The following is a 17,293-nucleotide window of genomic DNA, read 5'->3' on the forward strand; positions in this document are numbered from 1 at the left end:
ATATAAAAAAAAAATTTAACTCAATAGCGTGTTTGTTTTAAGACTACTCAATTGATTTTCGAACTTCAATTTTGGGCCAACGGCGTCATCTTTTTCCAGATTTGATAGTGAAATTTACAATGAAGGCATCTCGTCGTCATGGTAACCCCGTGTTGACATACAGACAACGCGGTCTGGTACACGAACCTGCTGGTGTCTCACTACATATTTTATGTGGATATTTAGCACCCTATAAGAATCAAAATTGACTGATTAGTGCCCCCCTCCCCTCAAAAGGTTTTAATGTGAAAACGTTCCTTAACAGTCTGTACTCTTCACTAGGGGAAGGAAAAAAAAATAAAAAAATGGAGCTAAACAACATCGATTCAACTGAAGACTTGGATCGTTTCTTGAAGAATGTCGACGAAATAAGTAATGTTCATTTGTTTTATCCTATAGTTTTTTTTAGTTAACTTGTTAGTTTGTGCTGAAGCTAGTGTACAGTTTTAATCTTGTATGCTATTTCGTTTTATATAACAACATTGCTCATGGCTGTAGTGTTTTAATGTTTTTAATCGGATTTTTATTACACTTTGTTTTGCCAGGTAAGCTTGTAAAGGATCTAAACTCACCAGACATTGAAGTCCAGCAGAAAGCTATCAAAAAGGCAGATTGCCAAATTGCATCCCTGAATGGATCCTGCAGGACTAAAGTCAACAAAACCACAATCAATACAAACCCAACATCGAAAGCTCCCGTGGTAAAGATGTTGTCATTGTTCGTCAATTGCACATGGACCAATGCACACGCGTAAACATTTTTCCCTCCTTTAAAAATCTATTGTCAACAATATCTCTTCGTGTTTTGCAGGATGCCCAAACTGAAAGTGCGGGTAAGGCCCACTGAAAAGAAATGTAATGAAAGGCAACAGATTCTTTATATTTCTTTGTATTGTTACTGTTTGTGTCACCAGGGAGTTCTACAGAGACATAAATGCCAATAGAAGTGTTTTTCTTTTTATGACCAGAGAATTTCATGAGGTTTATGGAGAGAGATGCGGAAGACAGGAGGAAGAGGAGGCTCGCTCAAGAGAAAAAGGCCACTGGTGTGTTGTTACCTGCCACTTCAATATGTTGCAGTGAGGTGGATGGGTTGCTGTAGCATCTTGCATGGCCAGCTGTATTTCCTGTTTAACGTTTTATCCTTTTTGTCCGCCCAGCGTTTAAGGACAAAGGAAATCAAGCCTACGCTCAAAGAGATTATGAGACCGCTGTGAAATATTACAGTAAAGGCTTGGAGGAACTACGTGACATGCAGCAGTTGTATACCAACAGAGCGCAAGTCAATACTTTTTCTAAATGCTTTTACTCTTTCAATGTTTGACTGTGGAAATGATCTTGACTAATGTGACAAATATATATTACATAGAATGGAATTCCATGTTAATATTTCTGTTGACGACAATACAATATAAAGTAAACAATATAGATGTATTAGAAATATGCAACAACCTCACAACACGGCAACATCCTCTAAAAAAATAAAATAAATACCTCTTTGAGAGTGTCAATTGATTAACTCTTTATTCAGCTAAAATATGAGCCCGACTAACCCGTTTTCCCATAGCGTGGCTGCTTGCAAAAAATAAAAGGTGTCCATTAGAGGTGTTTATTGTAAAATAAAAAATAACCCCTCTTTTTACTCACAACAAAATAAATATTTCATCATCATGAATATAATCGAATTTAATATGTCCTTAGCGAGTAATTGAGGCACGGGGCGAATAATGAGATCGTTCGATATTGCCCAAAATTGTGCAAGTGTACCAAATTTCTCAGTCGTCAATAATCTCATCTGCATATTGTGATGCCGCATGTATTTTTTGGACCCCTGTTTGTACCTCCATAGGCTTACATCAATCTAGAGAGGTATGAGGAGGCCATCAATGACTGCGAATGGGCTTTGAAGGTAAGACACTGCCGGATGTTTGCTTCAGTTATTCGCAGCCTCATTTGTCATAGCGTGTCACTCTCTGGTCACATCTATTGATGGGAAAGCAGTCAGACAAACCCTTTTGTGGAATATACATAATTGTTTGCAATCAAGCCACAATTTAAGCCAATTTTACCGCAAACAGTTATAAAGTGGATGTTAATGAAAATGTGGCAACCTGGGTTTCTCAGCTTGCTCCCCTCTGGGTAGATTCATCTTTAAAGAGGACATCAACCAAATTTTTTTGGGGGGAAATAATATGTTCTGTGTAGCCCAGCTAGTCAAAACACAATGCTCTAATTAATGTCTTGTTTATGGAAAATAAATTAAACAGGCAAAATCTTGCTGTTTTTTCTATCTCAGTGGGCGGCCATTTTGCCATTTTTGTTAACTGAAAATGACATCCCAGGTGCCAGCAACCAATCATGACGCATCATTTTTCTGAAGTTGAGCTGTTTAGCTTTTTTATATTTTATTTAATTACATGATTACTGTATGTTTTTTTTAAATATAAAGTACAATATTATTGGTTGCCATTTTTCTTATGACACATTACAAGTTTTGTTGATTTTGAAATATAATTTGAGATAAGAGTCTTTACAACAAAATACACTTGTATCTCAAGACACCACTGTAATAGGCAAGATCTCATCTCACGATGGCTTGTCAAGTTGTGTCCTTACAAATGCTTTACTCTTTTCTTTTTTTTTTTTAATCAGTGCAATGAGAACTGCACAAAGGCTTACCTCCACATGGGCAAAGCGTATGTTGGATTGAAGAAGTACAGCGAGGTAAGTATGAGTAGCGCTCATTATCTCTCAACACACTCTTTTTTTTTATTTGATGCGTGGCTTTGGTGCAGTACGCTCATTATCTCATCTAATGATGATGGACTCGTTCTAGCGCTGATGCTTCTATGCCAGCGAGGTAGGAACAACTTGACAGAATTTCTAGGCTCAGCACGCATTCGCGTAAGCTCCCGAGCTTACTTGTCGACCCATATGAAATTCTTCTTCTTTCAACTCCCATGATAAAACCTTCTGTTAAGACAGAAGCACTGATCTATATTTCTGTAACATATTTTATGGAGGAACAGAAATTACGGAGATGTTCAAACAGTTGACTGGAAGCCTTTTCTTTTTTAAATATTCATAGACGGGAAAGGTGGAAAATGAATAATGCAGGATAGTGCGACTTGAACATCTCATTAAACAAGGCAAAAACATGTTATTGACTTTTGACTTTTTCTGAGCAACGCCTCTCATGACAATCTTTGACACAATGGTAGATAATGAGATCATAATTGAGTGAGCGTCAATACATACTGCATGAGACTATATTTCTCCTTTTTTTCTGCAGTCCAGAGCATGCTTTGAAAAGATAGCTCAACTCGAACCACAGATGGAAAAGATGGCTGAAGGTAAAGTCATTTCCCATTGCTCATTTTTCACTCATTTAATGCCATTGATGGCTAACGACGCCAAATATCCATTTTAACTGTGCTGGCAGTGAATCAGTTAGAATACAAAAAAAAAGGTAATCTTTTTTTTTTTTTTTTAGTGTTTTGACCATTTTTTATTCAAATAAATGATTTAAATGACATTTGCATTCTGAATTTAGTTGTCATGTTGTCATTCATGACAATTATTTCATTCTCGGGAGTCCTGACTTGATCGCAACTGGAATGTTGTGGTTGTCTCTGAAGACATTCCACATCTCATCAGAAACATAACAGTCCTGTTGCAATCGATTCTCGAGTATGTTCGGAATTTTTAAGAGCAAAAGTAAATATTTAGCTGCTATGGATGATTCCGATTCTGAGCTGGGAAATCCCGAGTGTAATATCCACATCAGGGTTTTGAGATTCATGTATCATAGAATACCTGATCAAGATGGAGCTGGAAAAGAAGAAAGAGAGTGAAGAATTCAACGCCAGGCAAGATTTTGACAAGGGAGTGGAAAAGGCCAAACTAATCCCTCAGCTTGTGGAGAAGCTGTCAGAGCCTGGGCAGATGCTGCTCTACTACTGCGGAATATTGGAGATTCTCTCCCAAGCAGTGACCAACTGTGAGTGTATTTTATTTTATTTTTTAAAGTTGCTGTCTCTTCTGAATCAATTTGTGCTCCTTCTAATGTTTCTTAATAACCTGCCCCACTGATTCACCGATCTGAGCAAGGCTAAGAAGTTCCAAAAGGAAATAAATCAAATGCTGGGAGTGGATTAACTGAAGCAAGGGACCATTTCAGTAATAAGAAGTTCAAAGTCTTTATGTTCTTCTCCTTTCTACACTTATTTGCTTACCATAATTTATCACCAGACCTATAATAGTAACAATTTATTCAAACAGGATATTCAATCCCAAAATTATTGCATTTTTTTAATTTATATCTGATAATTCCTTGTTTTTTGGTCGATATATTTTAGAATAAAATGTAACCAGTTCCCTTGTTGTGACCCAACGGTGACCCGCTTACACTAACTCATTCTGAGGCATTGCCCAAAGGCAGATATTGTATTTTGCATATAATCCATCATCCTCATTGCCTTCTTTTTCTTCTTAATGTTAATTATGACACACTTTGGCAAGCGTCCTGCAGTATAAATACAGATCCTACTAAAAATGACGGATCTCCATTCATTTCACGTAATAATCGTTTTCTACGCATCGCTACTTAATTCCCTTCACACGGGCCGCCATTTCTCATTTAATATATATTTTTTCTTCATTTTGATAACTGCTGAGTGATATAATACCTGTCTCACGGTGCCATTCAGTAGAAAAGGGCAATTCTTACATAACTCGCCACTGAAAGTATCTCAGCAGGGTTGACATTACGGCTTTAAAATAAAAAATAACGGCTCACTTCTCGTTTTGACTTTTTGCAGCTCATTGTTAGCGAGGAAGCTTGCCGTCGCTCCCAAATCTTTTTGATTTTTTTCATCTTACGTCCTAGCTACGACGCTAACAAGGAAAATGAACCTTAACGTTGTCTACAGCTTCCACTGTCATAAAATATGGTCCACTGACATCTGATGTCATTCTCTGCTTTCGTCCTAACAGGCAGCGGCCAGACGCTTTTCAGGCTGCACAATGGCTTCAATATCATCGACAGCAATGACACGGCAAGGAGGTAAAGAGACCGGAGGGAGACTTGGCTGTCAGCTCTCAACGGAGCATTGACAAAAGGAACAGCAGATAGGCACATTCACGGAAATCCCTCCCTGACTCGACCGAGTCCGCTCATGTTGTACGAGGACATGATTATAATTAAAAGATTGAAATAAGTGAAAGGGGTTTTGTTTTACTTTTCCTCTCAGAAATTGCCACTCATGACTCCCTCATGTCACGTCAGTAGGGTTATAATTAACTCGTCAGTTGTTAGCGCCGCCATGATTAAAGTGGGAAGACTCATTGTCGGTTGAATGCAGCTGGAGATTGGTAAAAATAGCTTCTGCCGGCAGAGGTGTTGAAAACTGTACAGCCACGCTTTGCAGACACTTCATTTAGGTTCATGTGTGTATTTGATGAGATCCAATTTGAGAAGTGGATCAAAGTTTTTGCTGCTCCAAATATAACTTTGTAACTCCCAAATTATTGGACGGAGAAACTGAGCTTAGGGATGGTATTTATTTATTTTTATTTTTGATTGTTTTTTAATTATTTAATTATTTTATGATGTTTGTATTTCTGTTATTTTATTTTTAAATAGTTTTATTATTTTATCATTTTATTTATTTTATTATTATTTTTTTTAATTTTCTAAAGTATTTAATGATTTTATGATTTTTGTTATTTTATTTTAAATTGTTTTATTATTTTATTACTATTTTACTTATTATCTTTTTTATTTTTTTCACATGGCTGCATGTACCTCATTACTCCCCCCCCCCCACACACCAAAAAAAGCAATTTAAAAAGTCACTACTAATCTGTTTGAAGGAAACTAAAGTTTGTGCATTTCTCCACAGTTGCCTGTCGCAGGAAGCAAATGACCCATGCAGCCAAGACTTGTGTGCTTGCATTCTCAATGTTTGGACGATCACATGCAGAGAAAACGGTATGGAGATAATGAAACGAGCCTGAACAAGCCAATGTTCTTTCTTCTCTGTAAACAGGAGAACAATCCTAATGGTGAAGTAATCCGTGTTGTATCATTTACGGACGGCACAGCTCTCTTTTTTTGCCTCCCCCTTTTTTTGCAGCTTTTGTATAAAATACAGCAATCTTCTTGGGAATGAACACAAAAGCATCATTCACCACAGCAAGAAATGTTTTTGATATTACTCTCCATTTTCTGTTCCTGATTGCGTCCTTGAACTTTTGTTCCTGACTTTCTATGTCTGGATATAACCGAAAACATTTCTTTGTGTGGTTTACAGAGGAAAATCAGAAAATACTGATGGCGAGTCCAGTGTCCAAAGACTCCATTGTGGATTTGATCTCATCTGAACATGACGCAGTACAGAAAGAGTGCCTGGAATTGTTATGTTTGTTTGTGCAAACTGCACATGGCAGACATCTTCTCTTGGACAACTTGGATGTCGCCAAGTATGTTTTGTCATGTTTCTGGATCGCATTCAAGTCATGTGTTGCACTTTGTTTCCTTCATAATGTGTCATAAACGCCAAATCGAATTCCAGAACAATTTCCATTTATGAAGCAGTTTCGTGATAGCCTTATTAAAATCTTAATGACATCAAACATTTGAGAGGTGATGTCAGGCTTAGAGAACACAATCTTACTCGCATTTCGTATAAATATCCTTCGATAAATACGCACCCGGATCGACCAATTACACTTAAACTTGGTTTTATGAATATTAGATCGCTTCATACGAAAGCCATTCTCGTTAATGATCTCATCACAGAACATAATCTAAACGCTTTTGGTCTCTGCGAGACCTGGTTAAAACCTAATGAACTGATGCCGCTTAATGAGGCCTCGCCTCCAAATTTTGTGAGCTCGCATGTGGCGCGTCCTCGAAAAAAGGGTGGGGGTGTCGCCCTCATCTCGAATTCCGAGCTTAGTTTTAGGCCTCGTTCGATCAACGTATTTAAAACATTTGAGGTTCTCATTGTCCGATCCACCGCTTTACCGTCATTTTATCTTGTTGTTATTTACCGTCCACCCGGGGCTTACTCTGGCTTCCTGGATGAATTTTCAGAATTTGTGGCTGATCTAGTAACCAATGCGGATAATATAATTATCATGGGCGATTTCAACATCCACATGAATTTACCGTCAGAGCCACTTACTTCGGCGTTTCAGACTTTAACTGATACCTTTGGTTTTACGCAAGCTGTACAGGCAGCAACGCATAAGAATGGAAATACCATAGATCTGGTATTATCCCGAGGACTTGCAACCTCAAATATAGCAGTACTGCCATACACTACTGTTTTGTCTGATCATTACCTAATAAAGTTTGAAATTCTAGTTCCTTGTCAAAGACAAGAGAGCAATCAGCATTATAGGAGCCGTCATTTCAACTCTATGACTGCAACTGCGCTATCTGAAATACTGTCGCCGGCAACCACTAATTTTCTCACATACGCCGGCTCTATTGATAATCTTACGAATGAATTCAATGCGACATTGTTAAATGCCATTGACTCTGTGGCGCCGTTACGTCTGAAAACTCGCCGTAGAGTGCCTACTCCGTGGTTCACAGATGAAACGCGTACGCTTAAGCAATTATGTAGAAAGCATGAGCGCAGATGGCGTCTAACCAAACTTGAGGTTTTCCATCAGGCATGGCAGGATAGCCTCCTGAAATATAAAGATGCGCTTATCTTAGCAAAAACTCGATATTTTTCGCAAGTTATTAATCTCAATAAAAACAATCCGAAACACCTATTTGATACAGTGGCAAAGCTGACTCTGCGCCAGCCGACCTCCGATAGTTCCTTCCACTCAGCTGATGAGTTCATGAAATTTTTTGCTCAAAAGATTGAATCCATTAGGGATGAGATCAAGAATAGCATTCCAATCGCTCGGTCGAGCACGCCGTTTACCAACGCTGATGATCATGCAACAACCCTCTCAACTTTTAAAAGCGTGTCTCTTGAAAGGCTTACACAAATTGTTAGTGCGGCTAAACAAACAACATGTTTACTCGACCCTCTTCCAGCCAAACTACTTAAAGAATTATTTCAAATTTTAGGACTGTCCGTCTTAAATATAATCAATCTGTCTGTCTCCTCTGGGATAGTGCCAACAGCCTTTAAAACCGCTATCATTAAACCGTTACTTAAGCGACCAAATCTTGACCCGGACTGTCTCAGTAATTATAGGCCAGTTTCAAACCTCCCATTCATAGCAAAACTTCTTGAAAAAGTAGTAGCGCAGCAGCTTATTGATTACATGGTCGCCAATAATCGATACGACACTTTTCAGTCTGGTTTTAGAGCTAATCATTCCACTGAGACAGCACTTGCTAAAGTGACTAATGATCTCCTCGTAGCTATGGATTCAAACATTTCGTCTGTACTGTTACTACTCGATCTTAGTGCTGCCTTCGACACTGTAGACTTCGATATTTTATTAGGGCGTCTTAAAAGTTGTGTTGGTATTTCAGGGTCAGCACTAGGCTGGTTCCATTCCTATCTATCAAACAGGACGCACCGAGTGGTCCATGGCAATGCGTCCTCGGAGCTCTATAATGTTACATGTGGTGTCCCACAGGGATCGGTTCTCGGACCAATTCTTTTTAATATTTATATGATTCCGCTTGGGGACATAATACGTAAATATAATATTAGTTTTCAATGCTATGCGGATGACACCCAATTATATATGCCGTTATCGATGACAGATCCGCGGGATTGTTGTAATCTTGAGAAGTGCCTTGCGGAGATCAAGCAATGGATGTCTCTCAACTTCCTTCGTCTTAACCCAGATAAAACTGAGATGTTGATAATTGGTCCAGCTCGTTATCAACACTTATTCAAGGAAACCGCTATAACTATAGATAACCGTACTATCACTCAAAGCGATACTGTAACTAATCTCGGGGTAATATTTGACCAAACTCTCTCCTTTCAAAAGCACATTAAGAATATAACCAGAATTGCGTTTTTTCACCTTCGTAATATTGCAAAGATTCGTCCGATCCTCTCGACCGGTGATGCGGAAACTATTATACATGCGTTCGTCACGTCGCGCCTGGACTACTGTAATGTACTATTTTCGGGTCTTCCTAAGTCCCGCATCAAAAGTCTACAGTTAGTACAAAATGCCGCTGCAAGGCTGCTCTCTCGGACAAGAAAATTTGATCACATTACCCCAATACTAGCCAACTTACATTGGCTTCCGGTCCATTTAAGATGTGACTTCAAGGTTCTTCTATTAACCTATAAATCGCTGCATGGCTTAGCGCCTTCATATCTCGTCGACCTAGTTGTTCCTTATGTTCCGTCTCGTAACCTTCGTTCGCAAAACGCTACCCTTTTAGCGACACCGAGGGCTAAGAAAATGTCTGCAGGCTCTAGAGCATTTTCTATTCGGGCTCCAGAGCTTTGGAATGCCCTACCAATGGATATTAGGACTGCTACCTCAGTAGAAACATTTAAGACACGTTTAAAGACACATTTCTATGACATGGCCTTTAACTAACCTGTAGTGGCCGATTCGGCTGGAGTTTGTTTTCTCTCCCTCTCCACCCCCTCCCTCCCCCCTCCCCGGCCGGGGAGGTGGTTAGGTGGTACCCATGCTGACAGCGGCTATCTGGATTCTCGTGGCCAATTCAGGATAGGGGAACTGCAGCTCAACCTCCTCGAAGAGCACTGCCAGGACAATTGAGGGCTCCTTTCGGCAGCCCTCTGCTGTGACATGGAGATCCACTTTTTATTTAATTGATTTTCATGTTGTATCATTTGTGCCCTCTCTGCATCCATTTCAACCTGGTGATCCTGAAAGGGGGATCCTTCCATCTGTGGTCCCTTCTCAAGGTTTCTCATTTTCCCCCTGCTAGGGGTTTTTAAGTTTTTCCTTGCCCTTTTGGGAGCTTAAGATCAGGGGATGCTTTGAGAATAATTGTCAATTTCTGTCTATGTGAAGCCCTTTGAGACTGCTTGTGATTTAGGGCTATACAAATAAACTTGACTTGACTTGATTTTGGATTACGATCTTAAAATTGGACTTATTAGCGTTGTCGCCGAGGGTTGACGTCGTTTCCAACCGAGTGCAATTTCAAGTTAATAACGTACCATTCGTCAAAACGCTTCAGCATTTCTCCCTTTTTGTGTCCCCCCCCTTTTCCTATCTTCCCTTTCTTAATCTGACTCTAAAGGTTAACGAGGAGCCTCATGGCGTGCGTCACGAAGCCGGGCCGACGACGGGAGAACGGAGCGCTCGTCATTTTGCAGGAGTTGGCCGGAGAAAAAAAGTACAAGCGCAGCGCTACAAATTCGATTCTCCTCGCAAATGATTCGGATTTCCAAATGTGGAAACAAACCTTACTAGCTATGTGACTGTGACCCAGAGGCCAGCCTATTATACCGCCATGTATCATATCTATATTAAACGCACTTCAGAATGTGGCTCCATCACGGAAAGGTTCTCAGAGAAATGGAAAAGGTAGCATCTTTAATAAATCAACGCGCGGCCCGAGTGTTAATGTCTCTTCAAGGTAAAACGCTGCTTTCAAGCTGTTCCCCTTTCCGAAGCCTCATGAAAACAGACATGAAAGGACAACCGGGGCTCATGAACACAGCAGGAAATAAGTCGATGCGGCAGCCGCTGAAATGGGGTGATCAATTTCCGCCGTCTCTTCCTCGGAGAGTTATGTGGCATCGAGTTCGGCGGGGTCAAAAACATGCATTTTGTCGGAACTGCACGGCGGCCAATGGGATTAAAAAACAAATTGGGGGGGGGAAAAAAATTGCCTTTGAAGTTATAATTTTCTGTTAAAATTGACAGACAGTCAACATGACGTGGTAGTGAGCTGTTTGTAATGTTTTTGTGAGATTTAAAAAAAGGTAAAAATAATATATATCACCAACTCTCTAATGTTTTTGTGAGATTTGAAAAAAGTAGAAATAATATATCACCACATCTTAGTGAGATGCATCACCGCAAACACAATTATGATGTTTTTTTCTTTTTTATACAGCTCGAGTGTTTACATACGTGAACATTTTAAAGTCTGGTACAAAGCTCCCTCTAGTGGCAAGTAAAGGAATCACTGTCCAAGTCTTTTTAGAGGTGCTGCATTATGTAAGAACTATAAATCCCCATTTAGATAATTCAGGCGTTCCTAATCAAGTGTCCAGAGAATATACTGACATATTATATTCAATACAGTATGAATACATAGTGCCCGGTGATTAGCGGCAAAAAAAAATAAAAAATCCAAGCTCACTCACGGTCCTAATGAGCAAATGCACCATAGAAAATGGATTGAACTGGATTTAAAGTTTTCTTCATCAACTCGGCTTTGCGGATGCCGAGTTTCCCAGGCGATCACTCAGTACAGAATTGGAAAAATGTTTCCTAATTGGTTTGACATTTCTTGTAGATTAGGAAGTACAAGATGGTCGTTTAATGCAGCAATTTGTCGTGTGGAAAGGTTACATTTGCTCGTTGTAAATGAACTCTCTATGTGATCAGCTCGCATGCATGTTGAACTTCATCATGTATTTATTATTAATCTTACCCATAATTTGCGGTAAAATGCAAATATCTGTCTTTTGTATTACTGTTTTGCAGGTTTTGCCTCCAACTAAAGAATGTGCTTACAATTTCGGTCTCTGAGCAGTTTGCAGCCATAATGGTGAGACAATTAAAAAAGAAGCAGTATTTACTTCTTTGCATGCTTTAAGTATGTTTTCACTTTCCAGAGCAACATCAGCGAGGACAATCGTCACGTCGTCCCTTCGCTTTTATCAGCTGTTGGCAGTATGAGTCAAGATGACATCATCCGTCACGCTCTTGCTCACAATGCAGAGTGCTGGAAGGCCTTTCTGCTTGCCATTGTGAGTAATTTTTCAAATGTAATCATGTAAATGAAAAAAAAAAAATTGCTTTGATTATATCCCCTTGGTTATATCACGCAATTTTGAAAATTGTGTGGAAAATTGTCTCCACTGTAGTTGCATGAAAGAGTTTATGATCAATATGGAGTTTTTGAGGCCGATATTTGACAGGGTAAAAAAAAAAATCTAATAAATAAATAGTAAATAGATAATAACAGAAAATAATAATCATTTAATCAGTTAATAAACGTTATTATTGAATAAGAATGAATAATAATTAAATATATCTATACATAATAAATAATTTCCCGTGATATTTTTCATGGTTTTGCTGGCCTCATGACCGTTGAATGTCTTTGCAGAAGCAATGCCTTGCAAGCAGTTACAAGGAGATCCTTTACCCTCTCCTTGGGTTGATCATCAACCTTTCAACCGTGACCTCCTCTGTCATCAAGGTAAGGTTATTCTCATATGCCATCCTCCAACATAATATATTTGCCGAGTGTGATGTTCTGTTTCTTGCATTAAGAGGTGAGAGGTTTCTTTGTAGGAAAACGCAGTTTCACTATGCAGCTTCTGCCTGGACCTGCTGAGGGATGATGACGAAGGTGTTGTTACTGTGAGTGGCTGATGCTTTTTATAGCACATGCTAAAACGCTAAAATATAGCAACAAAATGCACGAGAAGGGCCTAACTCTTTTTAGGTTTTCATTTTTTCATACTAAAATTGCCTGAAAAGTTTTATTTTTCCAAAGCAACACCTCGTGACATTTGTGGGTCATTTCCTGGCTTGTAAGCTCTCCGTCAACAAAGTCGTAATGGAGAAGTTGAATTTCTCAATGTTCAGGGATCGCCGTATATACGTCACTGTATTTGATTAAAAGCTTCAGCTCCAGGTGCTGTCGTGTGCGTTAATGGCTGTTTCAGCAGTTCCACTCTACCTAAAATTGGGGCTGTTGTGTCCCACGCTTCCATCTGTCTCGTCACTCATTTTTACAGCGCACCAACTGCCCGGCGGGCTCATTTTCGTCTCGCTGCCTCTCGTCAACATCCTTTTTTTTTTTACATTTTCGGCTTTTCTCGTGCTATCATTCCTCACTGCATTTTAACGTATTAGAATCCCTCTCAAGGCATTGGCGTAGCTAGAGGGGGGCCTTGGGGCGCTGTTATCCCCCACTCAAAATATGCGTGTACCTCCTAGGTGCCAGATAATTGACCTTTAGGTTAATTTCGATTTCAGGAATTGTTTTTCCACTTTTCAACCTCGTATGGGAACATTTATCAGCAGTTTTTCAAGATTTATTTTCGTTTTGTAACATTTTGATATAATGACATTGATGTGTCCTGAAATTAGATTTTCCTTGTGAGCAAGATTGGGTAGCAAATTTGAACATTTGAGATAAAGCTGCGTTAGAACTAGAAAAATAAGTCTGGTGTTCAAACTGCATGACAAAAAAGCAATCATGGACTTTGAGGCAGTGGTTGGTCCCTAATCTATAAACTGCCTCTCAAATCAGACAAGACCCTCAGGCCTTTCTTAAATACTTGATTTTCTCTTTTCATTGTCTTGGCCTTTATCATTTTTTGGTCACTACAAGACTGAATTCTCACCACCAATAACTTTATGCTCCTCGATGGCTTCAAATTCAGCTTCTAATACTTATTGATTGCATATATTAAACCTTGCACCTGGTATCCTTTGTCCATTTGCAACCCATCTCCATTATGTCTCAGTCCTCCTGCAAGAGGTCATTTTCTCTGAATGCTCTCTCTTCGGAAAAGTTCTCTCAAACACAAAAACACTCCACAGCCTGAAAGTCCATCACCTTGGCTTTATATTTCGGCTACCTTTTGTGTGAGGGGCTATTGTTTGCTTAAAGGTTCTTTTTTGTCCTTCAGAGAGCCATGGGCGTGTTGAGCAACGTCCTCTCTCAGTCCTCCAAGGCTGTTAATCATGTTGTTCAGAGAGATGTGGTGAAGACGGTGCACCGGCAACTCAAGGTGCCCAAATGTACACACAAACAGAATCGGTTTGGGGGTATTAATGCCTGATATGGAACATGCTATATATAAATACAGACATTCAATTTATAGTACTGTATACTGAATATTTAATTTTTTCTTTTTACTTCTGCTTTAAATGTTTAGAACTATTTTAACCAGTGACATTTATTAATTTTTAAAATGTTTATTTTTTTTATTTTGAAATTTTTAAATGTTTAAAATTTTAAATTATGTTTGAATGTTTTTAATTTTCTGATTTCTGATTTTTCTTTTTTAAATCTATTTATTTGTGCACTGCCTTAGTAAAATCAGTGAAATGATTTTCTGTTTTGGTGTTCTTGAACCCTTAGGATACTTTTATTCGTTTCAAAAATGTGTCTCAGTATTTGTCCAATAACATGTTTATTTTGTTGTGTTTTGACCGTCTGCCAGCAAGCCGACTTGGCCGCCACCAAATACGCTGTAAAGATTCTGACAGCGTGTACGGCCGCCAGCCAAATTGCCCGGGAGGAGCTGGTAAAGCCTGACAAAAGTGAGAGATGATTGACAAAATGCGTTTACTATTCCCCATCACGAGGATGTTATCGGATTTATCGATTATGCAAAATAAACATCGACGTTCACGCCATTACACGGATGACCGTTCGCTCATATTCTCTTCCGAATGGGTTTATCATTGTCCACAGAGCTGTCTGTTCTCCGCCGTTTGCTGAGCTCCAGCTGTGATGAGATGGTGTCGGGAAACGCTGCCCTGTGTTTGGCCCATTGCCTGGAATTGAAGGGTATCTCCAACAACCTGCTGGGCACCGATATCGTGCTTGAGCTGCTTCGCCATGCCGCCGGAGATGCTAAGAGGACAGCTGTGCAGCAGAATGCAGCCATTGCTCTAGGGAAGTTGTGTCAATCCGAGCCCAGGTGCGACCTCACCTCACTTTGCAAAGCACATGGTGGTAATTATATGCTAGAAGTTAAATAAAATGGCCAGATAGCAAGCAGCTAATAGTTTCCTCAAATTCTGCCACTCAAAACCCAAATTAGGCATTTAGTTCCTCTCCAGTACTGATATTTGCTAATATACTCAACAAACCAAAAGCCCTTTGTCTTTTTTACTTTTACACATTTCACTGAAGACTAAAGAAACATTTATAATTTATAAAAAGCCTGAGCTGAATTGAGGTGACATACTTGCATACATTAACAGCATGCGGCTGCATTTACATTATGTAGCTCAAGTGACCCAGATTACTTTTTCTATCCCTATGGCCCATTTAAGATAGTAAAAAAATAATAATTAATGCACAAAAATCAAACACATCTGGATAAAATTGGAAATGTACCGATGTGAGTCTTTCGATATAGTTTTAGTGCAAGACGTGATCCACCATTTTGTTATTTAAACATTTGTGCCTGTCTGTCACTCAGCAGGGTGCCAAAGAAAGAGCAAAGAATCAGAGATTAAAAAAAAAAAACTATTTACAATACACCACAGTCGTCCTCACCACAGTAGAACTTGTCGATAACTCTCCTCATCTGCAATTATTTTCCTTCCTGATTAAAGTCGATGTTGCGTAAAATCAAAGTCAAACATAATAAGTAATTTCCTTTCAGGGACATCTTCAGAGCGACTTTCTATTTTATTTTTTCCCCTTCACGATCAAAGTTGACTTTTATTCATAAAAGCACACCTTATGTCACCATTTGAATTTCTATTTTTCAGACACGTGGACAAACTTCGAGAGCTGCACGGCTTTGAGATCCTGCACTCCTGTATGAAGCTCATTAAATAAATATGTGAGAACAATCATTTATTATCATTATTTCTTTTTTTTTTGGAACTTGGAACACTGTTCTTGACTGACCTTGTTTTTCACGCCAACATGGAATGCAGACTAATTAACAGAAAGATGCCCCAACGATGGAACCGGTTCAGTCAGTTTTGCCATATTAACATGATTAATACATTCCCAAAAAAATCACACTGACAGTAATGTTATTAATTATGCTGGATATGAAACATGAAACCAGAGAGATGTTTGTCCCAAATATTTCAGCATCCTACCTACATGACTGAGTGATGTTCTCGCCAAGCTCCACTAATCCACAGCAGCTATACTTTCAAGGCGCTATAAATATATTTATTTAAAAAAAACAATTGTTTGTATCTTTAATATTCTGAGGATGTTTTATATCTTTTTGACAGTTATGCCCAGTTGACATTATAAATAGTTCATTCCTTTGCTACTTTTTTGTGGCTTTGTTTGAATGATGTAGATGGTGGCAAAGGATTTTAAAAATGTTAAGTGCGAAGTGAGGACAAGTTAACAAAACAACAAAAAAAAAAAACAGTTTGAACATTTTATTTCGGGTCAGATGGAGGACGAACTATTTAAATATTGAACAAACCGACAGAGGGATGGTCGGAGTGGGAACGAATAATATTTGCACACTCCATTTGTGTTTGGAAAACTGTTCTGGGGACAAACATGAACCTTTTTACCCTCCTCTTAACATTGTGACAAGTTGATGGAAATGTTGAATGTGGAATGAGAAGATTATTTGGCAAAAATTAAAGCAGGAGACAACATTTATCCCAACTATTTATTTCCATAAAACTTCAACTCGCAATTTCCTTATATCTCAATAAAACGACCTTCTGCTTTTAAATCAGTGACGAGTGCCACCTCAGAATTCAAAGTTTATTTTTATTCACACACTCTTTATGCTAATGAAACTATCAGAACCATCATCTTTTATATAACTCCAGACTAAGGTTATGAAGCTGCGGTTGGTAATGATGACAAACAATCTTTGATAAAAAGGAGCCTTATAAAACTAGAGCCGCAATGAGAACCAATTAAACCGCATGTAATCCATCTTCCACCATGACAGAGCCGAGGATTTAAAACAAGGAAACATCTTGACCAAGTTCACTTTGATCCAGCTGAGACGAGGTTACTTCCTTTTGTGTTTGGAACAATCCCCAACCTCATTATTGGGTTTACGTCACTCGTCCCTTCAAGAACGAGAAGACATATTGTGAGGGGGAGGGAGATAAGTCACTAAAAGATTACTGCGTAGGAGACTTTGGTGAATGCGTGGTTCAAGTGAGATATTATAGCCACTTGAAACAAAAAAGAATACCGTGTCGAGAATAGGAAAGGGAATTCTTGCACAATTTTGAGAACTAACTTGCCATGAAAACTTGAAGGTACAACAAGTAACAGCAAATAAAGACACAAAAAGCAAACCAGGTGACACGAAGTGACCTGCACTACTACCGTGTTTTCTGGACTATAAATCGCTCCTGAGTATAACTCGCACCCCCGGCCAAACTATGAAAAA

At 39.0% G+C, this 17,293-nt stretch overlaps 1 protein-coding gene across 1 annotated transcript; it reads left to right on the forward strand.

Annotated features, from left to right (window-relative positions):
• The first annotated feature begins 159 nt into the window (after positions 1–159).
• LOC133155594 (tetratricopeptide repeat protein 12-like) lies at positions 160–15,982 on the forward strand. The gene is made up of 21 exons (XM_061281037.1): positions 160–411; positions 585–739; positions 850–871; positions 1,007–1,084; positions 1,199–1,320; positions 1,888–1,947; positions 2,691–2,762; positions 3,331–3,391; positions 3,850–4,038; positions 5,034–5,103; positions 5,942–6,030; positions 6,353–6,521; positions 10,264–10,359; positions 11,682–11,745; positions 11,813–11,947; positions 12,310–12,402; positions 12,498–12,566; positions 13,847–13,948; positions 14,384–14,483; positions 14,638–14,866; positions 15,669–15,982. Exons 1-21 carry the CDS (start codon positions 345–347, stop codon positions 15,736–15,738), a joined length of 2,112 nt encoding a protein of 703 aa, XP_061137021.1. The 5' UTR covers positions 160–344; the 3' UTR covers positions 15,739–15,982.
• Positions 15,983–17,293: the final 1,311 nt, after the last annotated feature.

This window comes from Syngnathus typhle, linkage group LG6 (genome assembly GCF_033458585.1).
Source record: "Syngnathus typhle isolate RoL2023-S1 ecotype Sweden linkage group LG6, RoL_Styp_1.0, whole genome shotgun sequence".
In the NCBI taxonomy this organism is placed as follows: Eukaryota; Metazoa; Chordata; class Actinopteri; order Syngnathiformes; family Syngnathidae; genus Syngnathus; species Syngnathus typhle.